The sequence below is a fragment of the Myotis nattereri genome (assembly GCF_964212035.1).
Source record: "Myotis nattereri genome assembly, chromosome: 20".
In the NCBI taxonomy this organism is placed as follows: Eukaryota; Metazoa; Chordata; class Mammalia; order Chiroptera; family Vespertilionidae; genus Myotis; species Myotis nattereri.
Genome location: NC_138096.1, coordinates 13,552,140 through 13,568,352, shown reverse-complemented (window position 1 = coordinate 13,568,352; position 16,213 = coordinate 13,552,140). Strand labels below are relative to the sequence as shown.

General features: G+C 41.0%; 1 protein-coding gene across 1 annotated transcript in view; it reads right to left on the bottom strand.

Annotated features, from left to right (window-relative positions):
- DRC8 (dynein regulatory complex subunit 8) overlaps window positions 1–16,213 on the bottom strand; it is a 67,154-nt gene that overhangs the window by 29,592 nt on the left and 21,349 nt on the right. Inside the window, exon 2 of the mRNA XM_081114434.1 lies at window positions 7,164–7,248. Within this exon, the coding sequence (XP_080970560.1) occupies window positions 7,164–7,248 (85 nt within the window). The remainder of the gene's footprint in view (window positions 1–7,163; window positions 7,249–16,213) is intronic.

Here is a 16,213-nt window from a genome sequence, read left to right as displayed (position 1 = left end):
TTATTGATTTTAGAGAGAAAGGTAGAGATAGAAACATCAATGATGAGAAACATTGATTGGCTGCCTCCTGCATGCCCCCCACTGGGGATCAAGCTCGAAACCTGGGCATGTGCCCTTGACCGAAATCAAACCTGGAACTCTTCAGTCCATAGGCTGGACACTCTATCCACTGAGCCAAACTGGCCAGGGCTATTTATTTATTGTTAATCTTCATCCAAGATTATTTTTTCCTTTGAATTTTTTATTTTTTATATATATTTTTATTTATTCAGAGAGGAAGGGAGAGAAAGAGAGAAACATCAATGATGAGGGAGAATCATTGATCGGCTGCTCCTACAAGCCCCACACTGGGGATGGAGCCTGCAACCCAGGCATGTGCCCTTGACTGAAATCGAACCTGGGACCATTCAGTCCACAGGCCAACGCTCTATCCACTAGGGCTAAGATCTTTAATGTATAAAGAGATTGAAAAAATGGGAAAAAAAATGGGGAAAGGTCATAAACTGCCAGTTCAAACAGAAAGGAAATAAAAATCATATTTAGATATATGAAAAGATGTCCACAATTACAGAAATGAAAATTAACACCAAGCTTCTATTTCTCACATATCAGATTGGTAAAAAAAAAAAAAAAAAAAAATTGAAGTGTGACATTTTAACTTTATTTAAGCAGGAGTGGGGAAACGGGCACGCTCAAATAATTAAATGAGAGAATATATTGTCAAGATAGCAATACCTACCAAAAATCCTCATGCAGTTTGACATATTTCCAAGAATTTATTCTAGAGAAAAATTCTCACTTTTGCAAAATAACATGCATTCTGTGACATTCTCTGCAACATGAACTATTATAGTAAAAGTCTTGAAACAACCTAAATAGCACTGATGGGAGATTAATTCAATATATTAAGGTTCATTCATACAAATAAATGAGGAAGCTCTTTATCTATATAATAAAAGCATAATATGCTAATTAGACCAGACATCCTTCTGGAAGTCGTTCCTTCCAGACAAAGCTGCAGCAGGTGGGGGCCCCCAGCCACAGCGGCAGCAGGTGGGGGCTGGGGCCAAGGCCCTTGCACAAATTTCATGCATCAGGCCTCTAGTGTATTAATAAAGAATAATCACAGCCCTGGCCAGTGTGGCTCAGTTGGTTGGGCACCGTCTTGTGTACCAAAGGGTGGCCAGCTCAATCCCCAATAGGGGGTGGGGTGTGTGGGAGGCAGCCAATCGATGTTTTGTTCTCACTTCCATATTTCTCTCTCTCCCCCTCTCCTTTCCTCTCTCTAAAAAAATCAATAAAAAATTTTTTTAAAGATCACAGATATATTGACCAGTGAAATAACCACAGATATACTGACCAGTGAAAAATGCAAAAGGTTTACATAGTCTCTCACTTATATTAAAAATATACATATATCATATAACTCAACATAAAAAACAAACAAACAGCAATCCAATTAAAAATGGGCAAAGGACTTGAATAGACATTTCTGCAGCAAAGATGTAAAAATGGCCAATAAGTACATGAAAATATGCTGAACATCAAGAGTCATTAGGGAAATAAAAATCAAAACCACAAGATTACCACTTCATACCCATTAGACTGGTTATTTGAGAAAAAAAAAAATTTAGAAACTAACAAGTTATGGAGGGGATGTGGAGAAACTGGAAAGAAAGCATCTTGTGTTGTGCTGGTGGGAATGTAAAATGGTGTAGCTCCTGGGAAACAATACAGTGTGGTGTTAAAAAATTAAACAGAACTATCATGACCCAGATATTCCACTTCTGGGCTTATTCCCAAAAGAACTGAAAGCGGGGATTTCAACAGATATTTGTACACTGATGTTCATAGCACATTATTCAAATAGCCAAAAGTTAAGAATAATTTCAGTGTCCATGAACAGATGGATAAACAATATATGTGTATGGTACATACACACAGTGGAATATTATACAGCCTTATAAGTAAGGAAATTCTGATACATGCTACTATGTGGATGAACCTTGAGAACATTATGCTAAGTGAAATAAGCCAAACACAAAAGAACAAATATTGTATGATTCCACTTATACGAGGAACCTAGAATAGTCAAACTCATTGAAATAGGAAGTACAATGGTGGTTTCCAGGAATTAGGGAGAAGGGAAATGGAGAGTTATTGTTTAAAGCAGTGGTGGCCAACCAGTGGTCCGCGGACCACTGGTGGTCTGTGAGGTCTGAAAGGTTGGCAACTGCTGGTTTAAGGAAACCTTTGTAGTAGCAGTCACCAAATGGTGGTTCCCCAAACACTGGTGGTCCATGAGGTCTAAAAGGTTTGCGACCACTGGTTTAAAGGGTACAGAGCTTCAGTTTAGAAAGATGAAAAACTCTGGAGATAGATGGCAGTAATATGAATGTCCTTAATGCCAGGGAACTGTATCCTTAAAATGGTTAAAATGTTAAATTTATAGAAAGATAAATACCATATGATTTCATCTATATATGGAATTTAAAAAACAAACTAAAGCAAACACAAAAGAAACAAACTCATAGATACAGAGTTTGGGGAGGTGGGCAAAAAAGAGGAAGGGATTAAAAAGTACAAATCACCAGTTATAAAAATAGTCACATGGATGAAAAGTACAGCATAGGGAATATAGTCAATAATCCTATATAATAAAAGGGTAATATGCAAATTGACCCTAACAGCAGAACGACCAGGAGCAACCGTTCGCTATGATGCACACTGAGCACCAGGGGGAAGACGCTCAATGCAGGAGCTGCCCGCTAGTGGTCAGTGCGCTCCCACAGGGGGAACTCCGCTCAGCCACAAGCCGGGCTGATGGCTGCGAGCACAGTGACAGGAGCCTCTCCCGCCTCCTCAGCACCACTATGGATGTCTGACTGCAGTTTAGCCCCGCTTGCCGGGCCTAAGCCACAGTCGGACATCCCCCGAGGGCTCACGGGCTGCCAGAGGGATGTCTGACTGCCAACTTAGGGCCTAAGCCAGCAGGTGGACATCCCCCAAGGGGTTCCAGACTGCGAGAGGGCGCAGGCCAGGCTGAGGGACCCCCAAGTGCACGAATTTTTGTGCTCCAGGCCTCTAGTATTGTAACAACTAATAATGGTGTCAGATGAGTACTAGACTTATGCGGGCAATAACTTCGTAATTATATAAATGTCTAATCACTATGTTGTACACCTAAAACCAACAATACAGTTGTCAGCTGTTAACTGAAATTTTTTAATGATTTAAAGAAATAAACTGCATAACCAGTGTGTATAGTTTTCCAAACTGAATCAGACATTAAACTTTTAAATAGGTTTTAAAATGTTAAATTTTATGTTATATATATTTATAATAAAAATACATACATACACACACACATTTGTATTTGCATGGACAATCTCTAGAAGAATCAGAGAAACTTATAACAAATCTTGCCTTTAGAAAGGTGAAATGGATAGCCAGGAGTTAGAGGTGAAGAGACTGACCTGTCACTATATATTTTTTATACCTTTTGAATTTTATCCCACATAAATATACTGTCTATTCAAAACCTTAATTTTCAATCAATATTATTGATTTAAATCTGAACACAGAACAGGAAAATGTATGTAAGTCAAAATATATTATGTCCTATGTTTTGTATGAGGCAAAATAAAACTGCTCCTAATGATTTTGAAAATATACCTCAACTTTCAAAACTATTTAACAAGGAAAATGAACTGTTTCAGAACTTAAAATATCAAAACAGAAATAAGTAAAAAGGTCTTATGAGAATTTTGTATGTACAATATAACATTGTTAACCCAGATTAAATAGAGGAAAAATAAATCTAAATTATTTACCACAAGAATATAAAGTGGAATTAAATAATAATACCTAATATTGTTCTAAGCATTAAATCCCAAGCAAATTTGTCACAAACTAAAAATGTTCTAAGAGTTTTAAAAATGCCCATTGACAGCCCTAGTCCGTTTGGCTCAGTGGATAGAGCATCAGCCTGTGGACTGAAGGGCCCTGGGTTCAATTCCAGTGAAAGGCACATGCCTGGGTTGTGGGCTTGATTCCCAGTAGGGGGAGTGCAGGAGGTAGCCAATTAATGATTATCTCTCATCACTGACATTTCTATCTCTCTCTCCCTTCCTCTCTGAAATCAATAATAATATCTACAATAATAAAAGAGAAACATGGTAATTGGTGTACGACCGCTACCCTTCCCATTGGCTAATCAGGGCAATATGCAAATTAACTGTCAGCCACGATGGCGGCCGGCAGCCAGGCAGCTTGAAACTAACATGAGGCTTGCTTGCTTCAGTGATGGAGGACTCCAACGTTCCCCGCCGGCCACGGCAGGCCTCTGAGCCTGCAGTTTCAAACATTGTAACAAATATAGCTAAACAAAACCCCAGAAACCAGCTTTCAGCTGGCTAGGATCTCAGAGCTGGAGTTGATACGGAGTTTCGAGAACCGAAACAAACCAGATACCTGCTTTCAGGAGCGGAGGCGTAAGAGCTGGAGCCTCAGAGCTAAAGCTGGCCCAGAATAAAAAAAAAAAAAAAAAGGAGCAGCTGGGAGCTTCAGTCCCAGCCTGAAAACAGCCCTCAGCCCCTCACCCAGACTGGCCAGGCACCCCAGTGGGGACCCCCACCCTGATCCAGGACACCCTTCAGGGCAAACCAGCTGGCCCCCACCCATGCACCAGGCCTCTATTCTATATAGTAAAAGGGTAATATGCCTCCCAGCACTGGGATCAGCGGAGCTGAGAGGCCTCCCGGCACCAGGATCAGTGTGACAGGGGGCAGCGCCCAAACCCCCTGATCGCCCTGTGGCTCTGTGTGTGACAGGTGAAGGCGCCCCAACCCCCTGATCGGCCCTGCTCTGTGCCCGATAGGGGGGAGCTCCCCAACCTCCTGATCGCCCTGCAGCTCTGTGTGTGACAGGGTGCGGCGCCCCAACCTCCCCACCCCACGGGCCCTGCTCTGTGTGTGATGAGGTAGAGCCATAACCTCCCCATCGGCCCTGCCCTGAGTGTGACAGTGGCAGCGCCCCAACCCCCTGATCGGCCCTGCTCTGTGGGTGATAGAGGGCGGTGCCCCAACCCCCTGATCCGCCCTGTTCTGTGTGTGACAGGGTGCGGTGTGCCAACTCCCCTATAGGCCCTACTCTGTGAGTGACAGGGGGGAGCTCCCCAACCCCCTGATGGGCCCTGCTCTGTGCGTGACAGGGGGTGGCGCCACAAGCTCCCATCGACCCTGCCTTGAGTGTGACAGGGGGCAGCGCCCCAACCCCCTGATTGGCCCTGCTCTGTGTGTGACAGGGGGTGGCGCCACAACCTCCCCATCAACCCAGCCTTGAGTGTGACAGGGGGCGGTGCCCCAACTCCCCAATCGGCCCCACCCTGAGCATGACTGAGGGTGGCATCGCAACCTCCCAATCCGCCCTGCTCTGTGCATGACGGGGCGGCGCCCCAACTCCCCAATCAGCCCTGCTCTGAGCCCAACCAGGGGCTGTACCTAGGGATTGGGCCTGCCCTCTGCCACCCGGGAGCAGGCCTAAGCCAGCAGGTCGTTATCTCCCAAGGGGTCCCAGACTGCGAGAGGGCACAGGCCGGGATGAGGGAGCCCCCCCCACCCCCCCGCCGAGTGCACAAATTTTTGTGCACCGGGCCTCTAGTATTTTAAATAAATAAATAAATAAAATAAAAATGCCCATTGACAATAGCAGTTCTCAAATTTTTGGATCTCAGTTCCCCTTTACACTTTTAAAAATGACTGAGATCCTCAAAGAGTTTGTTAATATGAGTTATATTTATCTATAAGTACGGCATTAGAGATCAAACATCAAATTTTAAAAATATTACTTTATTTAGAAAGAACAATTTAAAAACCCATTCTGTGTTTACATTAATAACATAATTTTCATGAAAATAAACTACGTTTTCCAAACCAAAAAATAACTTTAATTAGAAGAATGGCTGTTTTACATGTTTGCAAGTCTCTTTCATGTCTGGCTTAATAGAAGACACCTGAATTCTACTATCTGGTTCTGCATTCAATATGTTGCAATATCACATAACATGTAGCTTTTAAAAAACTCCATACACACTTGTGAAAAAAAAATGAGATTGAAAGTAGCAAATACTGTCTTTGATTTATTATGAAAATAGTTTAGACTTCACAGACCCCTGAAAGGGTCCTTGGGACACACAGGGGTCTCCTAACCCCGCGGTGTCAAATACTCCGATGAGGGGAACATGGAAACTGAGGCCAGAGGGCGTCAGTGAGTCACTCACAGTCACAGAGCCCGGCCTGGGACTCAGGAAGTCTGACTCCAGACCTCAGAATTGCCCCTGGGAGCTGGTGGAAAGCAGCAAAGCATCTCATGTTGCACACAGTGATGGAAAACCCACTCGCTGTGGCAGACACAATATCTGGGCTCCCCTCTACCCACTGTGGCTGATGGTGGTGCCACAGCCAATAAGGAGGGAATATGCTAATTGACTGCCCCATCCTCAAAGATGGCCCAGGCGGGCCCAGCTGCTCCGTGTGCCTGCCTCCAGAGACCCCCAGTCCCCTCAGCCTCCCAGCCACCCAGGGCCAGCCCGAGACACAGGCAAGCCTTGAATGGCAGCTGCCCAGCCACCTAGGGCTGCCAAGGCTCAGGTAACCAGGGCAGGCCAAGGCTTGCGCTGCCAGCTGTGGCAGCAGCAGAGGTGTGATGGGGCGTCGCCTTCCCCTGATCGCCGGGTCGCCTCCCGCCCCTGAGGGCTCCCAGACTGTGAGAGGGAGCAGGCCAGGCTGAGGGACCCCCCTCCAGGGCATGAATTTTCATAAACTGGGACTCTAGTTTTAAAATAAATCTATTCATTCACTCAACAAATATTTACTGAATGCCAACTTTGTGTCTAGCACTACTGCTAGAGTAGAGTTTCTCTAACTCACAGAATTAGTTTGGAACAGGCAATGTAGATATATTCTTTTCACCAGACTACAAAGAATAAGAAATAGTATGGATCTGAAGCAGTAGTTAGCAAAAAGACCTTTTACAGGGCACGGCAACACAAATAAAATAGCATGATAAATCCAAGGAATGTTTAAAAAAGAAAAAAGAGCCCTCTTCTATTTTATGAATTATATCAGTAATTTAGAATGAGAACAAAAAAAATATTTCCAAACCTCACATCCACTGTATTATTCAGCTCATGGTCAAACACTTCAAACGCCTCTCTGACTTTTCTTTGCAAGTCTGCTACTACTAACTCTGTAAAAGACAAAGTAAATAAAAATTATTTTACTTTAATTTTGAATTCAACAGAAAAATTTCAATAAACTACAAATTCTCAATAAGAAAGAATATGCAGAACTCTTTCCTAATCGTCTTCATGTGTCATTTAGCGTGTTTAACTTCCTCGGGCGATCTCAAAGAAGGAAACAAAATTTTTTTAGACCTTTATAGTACCAAAGGTGCACTAATCTTAAATGCACAGCTTCATGAGTTTTTACATAAGTATTTAGTCATGGAGCCACCACCCAGATGAAGATATAGAACATTTCCCACACACCCTATCCTCTATCTCAAGCGTAGCCTGAGAGGCCAAGGAATCAGTGCCACCAATATTGATTGGGGTGCATTAGTTGCCCACCTGCCTTGCTTTTCCTACACGTGAGGGCTGAAGTTGGGGGATGGGAAGCATACAAAAGCAACAACTGGTTTTGAGACAATTAAAAAGTAATTTATTTAAAACTATTTATGGAGTACCTACTATGTACTAGACCAGGCGTGGGCAAACTTTTTGACTCGAGGGCCACAATAGGTTCTTAAACTGGACCGGAGGGCCGGAACAAAAGCATGGATGGAGTGTTTGTGTGAACTAATATAAATTCAAAGTAAACATCATTACATAAAAGGGTACGATCTTTTTTTTTTTTAGTTTTATTCATTTCAAACGGGCCGGATCCGGCCCACGGGCCGTAGTTTGCCCACGGCTGTACTAGACACTATTCTAGGTGCTCAGGTTATAGCAAGGAACAAAAAATCTCTGCCTCCATGAGACTTTTTTAATCCTCACCTGAGGATATTTTTCCATTGATGTTAGAATGGGAGAGAGGAATATCGATGTGAGAGAAACATACATTGATTGGTTGCCTTCCATGTGCACCCCAACCAGGGCCCAGGCCGGGAAATCTGCAACCAAGGTATGTGCCCTTGACCAGAATCGAACCCAGAACCCTTTGGTCCCAGGCTGACGCTCTATCCACTGAGCCAAACTGGCTAGGGCTCCCTGGGATTTTTTATTGGGGGAGATACATAAGCTTACACATATTTGGTAAAAGATCTGGAGTAAGACAAATGGTGCTGGAAAAAATAAAGCAGGGAAGGGATGTGAAGAGTGCTAGGGGTGTCGGTGGAGGAAAAGGGAGGTATGATGGCTTGGGGAGGCCTACTGGATGGTAAGTTGACATCAAGGCAAACCAAAGGAGGGGAAAGAGCCCTATAAATAACTGCAGGAATAATTTTTAGGCAGAGAGAACAGAAAAGCAGAATGACAAGAAATAAGGTCAGAAAAATGAGTTTTGGGGTGGAAGACAGATTCTATACAGGGGCTACATTAAGGATTGTGTCTTTCACTTTCAATGAGATGAGAAATCACTGCAGGTTTCTCGGCAGTGATGTGACATGGCCTGGCTTATATTCACTTTGGCTATTGTGTTAAGAATATACCAGAGCCCGGGCTGGTGTGACTCCGTTGGTTGAGCACTGTCCCGTGCACTGAAAGATTGCCAGTTCAATTCCCAGTTGGGGGACATGCCTGGCTGTGGGCTCCATCCCTGGTAGGCGGTATGTGGGAGGCAGTAAATCAATGTTTCTCTCTCTCACTTTCCCTTCCTCTCTCTCTAAAAATCAATACATATATTGGAAAGGAACAAGGGTGGAGTCAGAGAGATCAGAGAGGAGGCTATTGCAGTATTCCAGGTCAGAGACTGATGGTGACTTGTACCAGAATGGTAGCAGTGAAGGTGGTGAGAAATGGTAGGGTTTCAGGTATATACTTTAAAGGGTAGAGCCACAAGATTTGCTGATAGGTTTGATGTAAGGTGCAGAGAGAAAAAAAGGGGTTGAGGTTGACACCAAGGTGTTTGAAATAATATTTTAAATGCAATCAAGTCTCAAGATTTGTTTTTCAAATAGTAAGTACAATAGGACACCCAAAAGGAAAAGATTTTTAAAAGTATGAGTTTAGATAATTATTTTAATTATAAATACCATCAAATTATAGAAAATGGGGAAAATGTCAATTAACTCATATTCCCTTTACCCTACATAAGCACCATAATTTTCCTGTATTTTCCTCTAATCTTTCTTCATATACACCTGTTACATATAGCACTTAGTAACCACATTCATTCATTCAACAAAAACTTACTGAATGAAGACTATATCAGCTTCTGGTCAGGTGCTATGTCTACATTTACAATCAGAAAGGTAAGCATCTCATTTTTAGAAAAAAAAAAATCAAAGTTCAGAGAGGTTCATACACTGGCCCAAGATTGCAGAATTACTAAGTGGCAGCGTGGGACTGAATCCAGATTTTTCTCACTTGAAGGATCCTGCTCTCTCTCATCCCCTATCCCACCTAACTAGTTTAAAAACCTTAATTCCTAATTATTTCACTCAACTGTTATGTTTTTTCCAGGCTGCAACATAATCTCCATAATCTTCCATTTTTAATAGTACCAAAGGAATATCCTACAATTATTGATATTAATTTTTCTTACATGGCAGTGAACAACTTTTGCTGATTTAACAAGTAAAAATAAATGCCATCTCATTTTAATCTACACTTCTTTGATTACAAATGAATCTGAATAATGATCCATAGGTTTATCATCTCTATTTTCTGTTATATATTATCTGTTCATGTTCTCCATAAGTTCCTCCATTTTTTTTCTTAAATTTTTTGCGCTCTTTAAATAATAAAGACTTAACCAGTAGGCTGGAAGAGGTCGATGGGGGAAAAATGGGAGACATATAATAATTTTTTTTTAATCCTCACCTGAGGATACCTTTCTAACTGATCCTTAAGAGTGAGTGGAAGAGAGAGGGAAAGACAGAAAGAAACATCAATGTGAAAGAAACACATCAACTGGTGCCTCCTGCACATGCCCTGACCTGGGCCCGGCCGGGAAGAAGCCTGCAACCGAGGTACGTGCCCTTGACAGGAATCGAAACCGGGATCCTTTGGGCTGAAGGCTGATGCTCTATCCACTGAATCAAACTGGCCAGGACATGTAATACTTTCAATAATAAAGATTTTGAAAATCTACCTGCCTACCTGATTTTTTTAAAAGACTTAACCTGTGTCAAACTATTTTCCAGGTCAGTTTGGATTCGTTTTTTCTAAAATAAAAAACGGTCTTATATCCTTTCTGATCATCATGATTACTGGAGGAAGAAAAGGATATGGAAGAGTTTAGATTCAGTAAAGATCACTTCAAATCCTACCACAGTTAATTACTCTTGTCTTTTTGTAATCCAATTTTTCAACAATAAACTGTCTTTCACTCTCAAAAATATTATATTATCATTTTAGTGACTGGCATTGTATTATAGAGCTTTATCATAATTTATTTAACCAAACACCAAATTGTAGACATTTAGGTTGTTTCTGATTTTTCATTATTATAATTATTCTTTAACTAGAGGCTGGTGCACAAAAATTCATGCACTTGAGGGAGTCCCTCAGCCAGGCCTGCGCCCTCTCACAATCCGGGACCCTCGGTCCCCTAGGCCTGGCCTGAGATCAGGGCCTATTGGGGCTTTCTTTCCCAGGCTGCAGGCAGCTGGCCCCACCCTCACCACTGCCACTGCCTGCCATCTGTGCAGCGCTGTCCCCCGTCCCCTGCCACTGGTGGCCTCCCTCTGCAGGTGACAGGCTGGGGTGCGATGGCTTGGTTGGCCTAGGCCTCCATCTTTCACTTGCCTGCCTACCTGATCACCACTAACTGCTTGCTGGGGGGTGGGGCCAGCCCTGTGGGGGGCCGTCTGCCTACCTAATAGTCCCTAACCACTCACCTGCCTACCTGATCACCCCTAACCACTTGCCTGCCTGCCTGATCGCCCCTAACCATTTGCTTGGGGACAAAGCCAGCCTGGTGAGGGGCCATCTGTCTACCTGATCTCCCCTAACTGCTGGCCTGCCTACCTGATTGCCCCTAACCACTTGTCTGCCAACCTGATCACCCCTAACTGCTGGTCTGTCTACCTGAACACCCCTAACCAATCTACCTGCCTACGTGATCACCCCTAATCGCTAGTCTGCCTTCCTAATCACCCCTAATCACTGGCCTGCCTACCTGATCTCCCCTACCCACTCTGCCTGCCTGCCTGATTGCCCCTAACCGCTTGCTTGGGAGCGGGGCCAGCCCACGAGGGGCCATGGTGGTCTGGTCTCTGGTCCTTTCGGTCATGACGCCTCTGGCCTTTTATTATATAGGATGATCCATCTTGCACAATTCACCCTTGTGTATTGTCTTCTTATCTAAATGAAATACAATGAGTTGAATACATTTGAATTTGTGTGAGGCACTGGAAAGGTCCTTATTACTCATGATAGTACCTTGGGAAGATCTCACTGGTTGGAACACTGGCAGTGCACAAAGCTGATATCTGCTTTTTAAATTTAAGAATATCTTTAAAGTCCATTATCTTTCATTCTTGGGTAGTCACAGCTGTTGAGATTCCTTATCTTATAAAGTTTAGAAACATATCCTTTGAGGAGCTTTTGGGTTGGTGAACAGGTGGAGGTCCTGGAGGAGTATCGCACCCAGAGAGCCCGTGGAAGTTCCACGCCCCTCCCTCCTACTTGGCCCTGTGCATCTCTCCACTCAGCTGTTCCTGAGTTAGGATCTTAGCAGGAATATCAGAGGATGCTCAGTCCAAGTCTTGATCGGAGTTGTGAATATTTCCACTGCTGCTGATAGAAAACCACCCCAAGGCAGCCTACCGCAAAGCTATAGCACACTTTCTTATACTGTGCTAATGTCACATTCCTAAGTCAAGTACAAATGATGTTCATTTTATCCAAAAATTCTTTAGAGGGGAATTATTCTAATGTTTCATTTTTGTCTAAATACAGAATAGATGTGCCCCCAGTGTATATGCAAGACAATTCAATGGGTTGTGGGAAGAACACATTACAACTTCCATTTATTTTGGGGGGGAAAAAAACAGAAGAGAGACGGAAGAAAAAGAAACTTATTCTTTAAAAAAACAAGAAGGAGGACAAAATCATCCTTTTTCTGAATGTCTGATAAATAGTCAATTATTTTTTCTTCTACAAATAAGAATATATTTACTCTGATCCATCCAAAATTTATTTTATTTTTTAAAACTTCATTTCTTTATTTTAATGTTTTTATTGACTTTAGAGAGAAAGGAACTGAGAGGAAGAAAGAGATAGAAACATGGATGAGTGAGAGACCTCAACATCGATTAGCTGCCTCCTGCATGGGCCCCCTCGCCCTGGGTTACTAGCAACCTCCTGGTGCATGAGTCAGCTCAACCCCTGAGCCACATCGGCTGAGCCATCTAAAATTTATTTTTACTTGATTAAAGTGAAAGATGAATTTCTAAGTTTAGCTTAGCACAGTGATTCCTCACTTAACGTCATCAATAAGTTCTGATGTGTCTATACATATACTGGCTTTAAATCAAATGTGTCCCTGTTAAATAAACATTTTCTTTGGAAGCATCTTAATAACGTAAGGGTAGGTTTCCAGACATTTATTTTCCTGCCAAATGATTCCAATATGAAACGTTTGCTTAAAATTTTATAGCAAAATAATGTTTTAAATATTAATAATAGCCAAAAATTTCTCAACTCTACGATAATTCCCATTCCCAATCTTACCTTTCCAAAGCCAAGTTACTTAAGTATTGACCAGAAAACCTGTGTGGTAGAAATATTCTCAAAAGCCTTAGTATAGGAGAGAGAGAGAGTAAAAATTTCCAAAATACTACTGTATATGGTAAATATATTGCCATTATTTCATGCCTTCCATCATTTGTTAATGTACCTATACTCAAATGGCTATAAAATAGCTTAACAACAGGTCCTTATTTATCTTTCAATTAATCAATAAATTGAGAAAAGCAATCTCATCAGACTTCTTTACGTGCCTTCTATTCTACTTTTCCAATATTGAAAGTGCAAGTTACATATCACAGTGTGGATCATGTCTCCACTTGTTTTTTGTTGAATGTATTCTTGTGACGTATGCTCCTAATCATAAATTTAAGATGCAAACATATATATGGTGCTACATCTAAAGTGTATAGATTAAAGAATTAACTGAATCCCTTACAAACTCATCCAAAATTGAAGAGGAGGAAATACTTCCCAATGCATATTATAAGGTCAATGCTACCCTGATACAAAAAAAAAAAAAAAAGACATCAGAAGAAAACTATAACCAATATCCCTTACGAATATAGACACACAAATCCTCAACAAAATAGCATATCAACTCCAGCTACATATAAAAGGGTTTATACACCATGACCAAATGAGATTAATCCCAGGAATGCATATGAAAATCAATCAATGTAACATACCACATTAATAGAATACAGGGGGGGGAAAAACCCACATGATCATATCAATTGACAAAAAAAAAAGTATTTGACAAAATTCAACATTGTTTTATGATAAAACACTCAAATAACTAGGAATGAAAGGGAACTTCCTCAACAGGGTACTTATGAAAAACCTGCAAAGACCCAGCTGAACCGGCATGGCTCAGTGGTTGAGCGTCGACCTATGAACCAGGAGGTCATGGTTCAATTCCTGATGAAGGCTCATGACCAGGTTGCAGGCTTGATCCCTAGGAGGAAGCCGATCTATGATTCTCTCTCATCATTGATGTTTCTATCTCTCTCTCCCTCTCCCCTCTTTTCTGAAAAGAATAAAAATATATATTTTTTAAACCATGAAGAACATCATACTTAATGATGTAAGGTATTCTGAATGCCCTAGGAATCAGTACATGTTAAAAGGAAATGGCTATTATATGTTAATCTGTCACACAAGTTAAGGGGAGATATTAAGGGCTTAGGGCTTTTATACTGTATTTCTAGGGGTACTTTGGTTTAAGTGTATAGCATCAGATGCATTTTTACACAGATGCCGAAAGTAAACAGCATTTGGAAATGCTAGTGAAACAGCCAACGTATAGAATATCCTTTTAAAGGAAATGTTTCTAAGTTTTGTAATGACAGTTCTTGAGTCAGGCTTCTTGTTATTAATATACTATGTTAGTGTCCTTTCATTGTTGTTTTTATTTTGTAGACTAATGCTAAAGACTTTCCTGTATAATTATCTAGAACTGTTCTGGAAAAGTTTTCAGAGTACAAATTATAACAACTTAGTCATGTAAAAAAAAATCAACCCCAAAAGGAAAATATTAGGAAGAAAAATATTGGTTTGATATAGTCCAATTCTCAAAAGATTGGTATCAGCCAATCTTCCCCAATTAGGAGAGCATAATGTTCCATTATTGCTAAAACTGATACAGCAGAGAGACAGTAGGTATAGTAATCTGATTAAGAGCACTGGCCCTGGAGCTAGACATCTAGGCTCAAACTTGGCTCTTCTACATACGAGCTGTGAGATCTTGGGCAAGTGGCTGAGTCTCTCTGTGCCTGTTTCCTCTACTTAAATGATGACAATAATAGTATCATCCTTGGAAAACAGTACAGCAGTTCCTCAAAAAGATAACCATCAAATTACCATATGACCCAGAAATTCCCCTTCTGGATGAACACTCAAAAGAGTTGAAATCAGGAACTTGAGCAGATATTTGTATACCAATGCTCACAACAGCATTATTCAAAATAGCCAAAAAGTGGAAACAACCCAGAGGTCCATAGATGGATGAATGGATAAACAAAATGTGGTATATACATAGCATGGAATATTACTCAGCCTTAAAAAGAAATTAAATTCTGATGCATGCTACAAAATGATTGAACGTCTTCAAGACATTAAGTGAAATGAGCCAGACACAGAAGGTTAAGTACTGCATGAATCCATTTACAGGCGGTATCTAGAATAGTCAAACTCATAGAGAAAAGAAAGTAGAATGGTAGTTGCCAGCAGTGGGGTTGGGAGTACTATCGGGTACAAAGTTTCTGTTTGGGATGATGAAAAAGTTCTGAAAATAGATGGTGGCCGATGGTTGCACAACAACGTGAATGTACTTAATGTCACTGAACTGCACTTAAAAATGGTAAATAAATACACTGCATCCTAATTCAAATGTACAGTTGTTATAAAATTAAAGGGCATACATATTAAACAATAAAAGGGGTTTAACAATTCTGAACACTGTTATCCAAGGTTCCAGGTAATGAAGCCAACTAGCAAGCCAAACCCAAACTAAAGCATCACTTTCCCCTTCTTGCCCTTTTCATGAAAATTATAGTCAGACTGTCTGTATATTCTTGCCAAAGAATGGCTAAAATACCATGGTACGTAACATGTCAGAAAGTTATATTAACCTATTAACATTTTTATGTGACAAACTAATAAAAGCTTTAGAAAATTTTATTGTCAGAGCAATACATTTAAACTATTCAAATTTAAATGAAAGTGTAACTATAACAATTGTCTCTGCATGATGTCTAAATAATGGGTGTTAGTGGTTGCAAAAATATTTGGCAACTTACACTGCTCAAATCAACATTTCAAAACAACTGAAACAATGCCTCTGATTTTAAAATATCTCATGAAAAAAATAACTTTTATATAGAAGAAAATCTTGAGGATTATTAGAATATATAATGAATGCAGTACCTAAGGAAATTATTGTTTTAAGAAATATATTTTAGCCGAAACCGGTTTGGCTCAGTGGATAGAGCGTCAGCCTGCGGACTGAAGGGTCCTAGGTTCGATTCCGGTCAAGGGCATGTACCTGGGTTGCGGGCATATCCCCAGTGGGAGGTGTGCAGGAGGCAGCTGATCGATGTTACTCTCTCATCAATGTTTCTAGCTCTCTATCTCTCTCCCTTCCTCTCTGTAAAAAATCAATAAAATATATTTAAAAAATATATATATTTTAACCTATATAGTTATTAGGATGAAATGTAATGTGAACAAAATGTATAATCACTGAGTAAAAAATTTTGTGCTTCTCTCTATATATTTGTGTAAATTGTACTGTAGTAG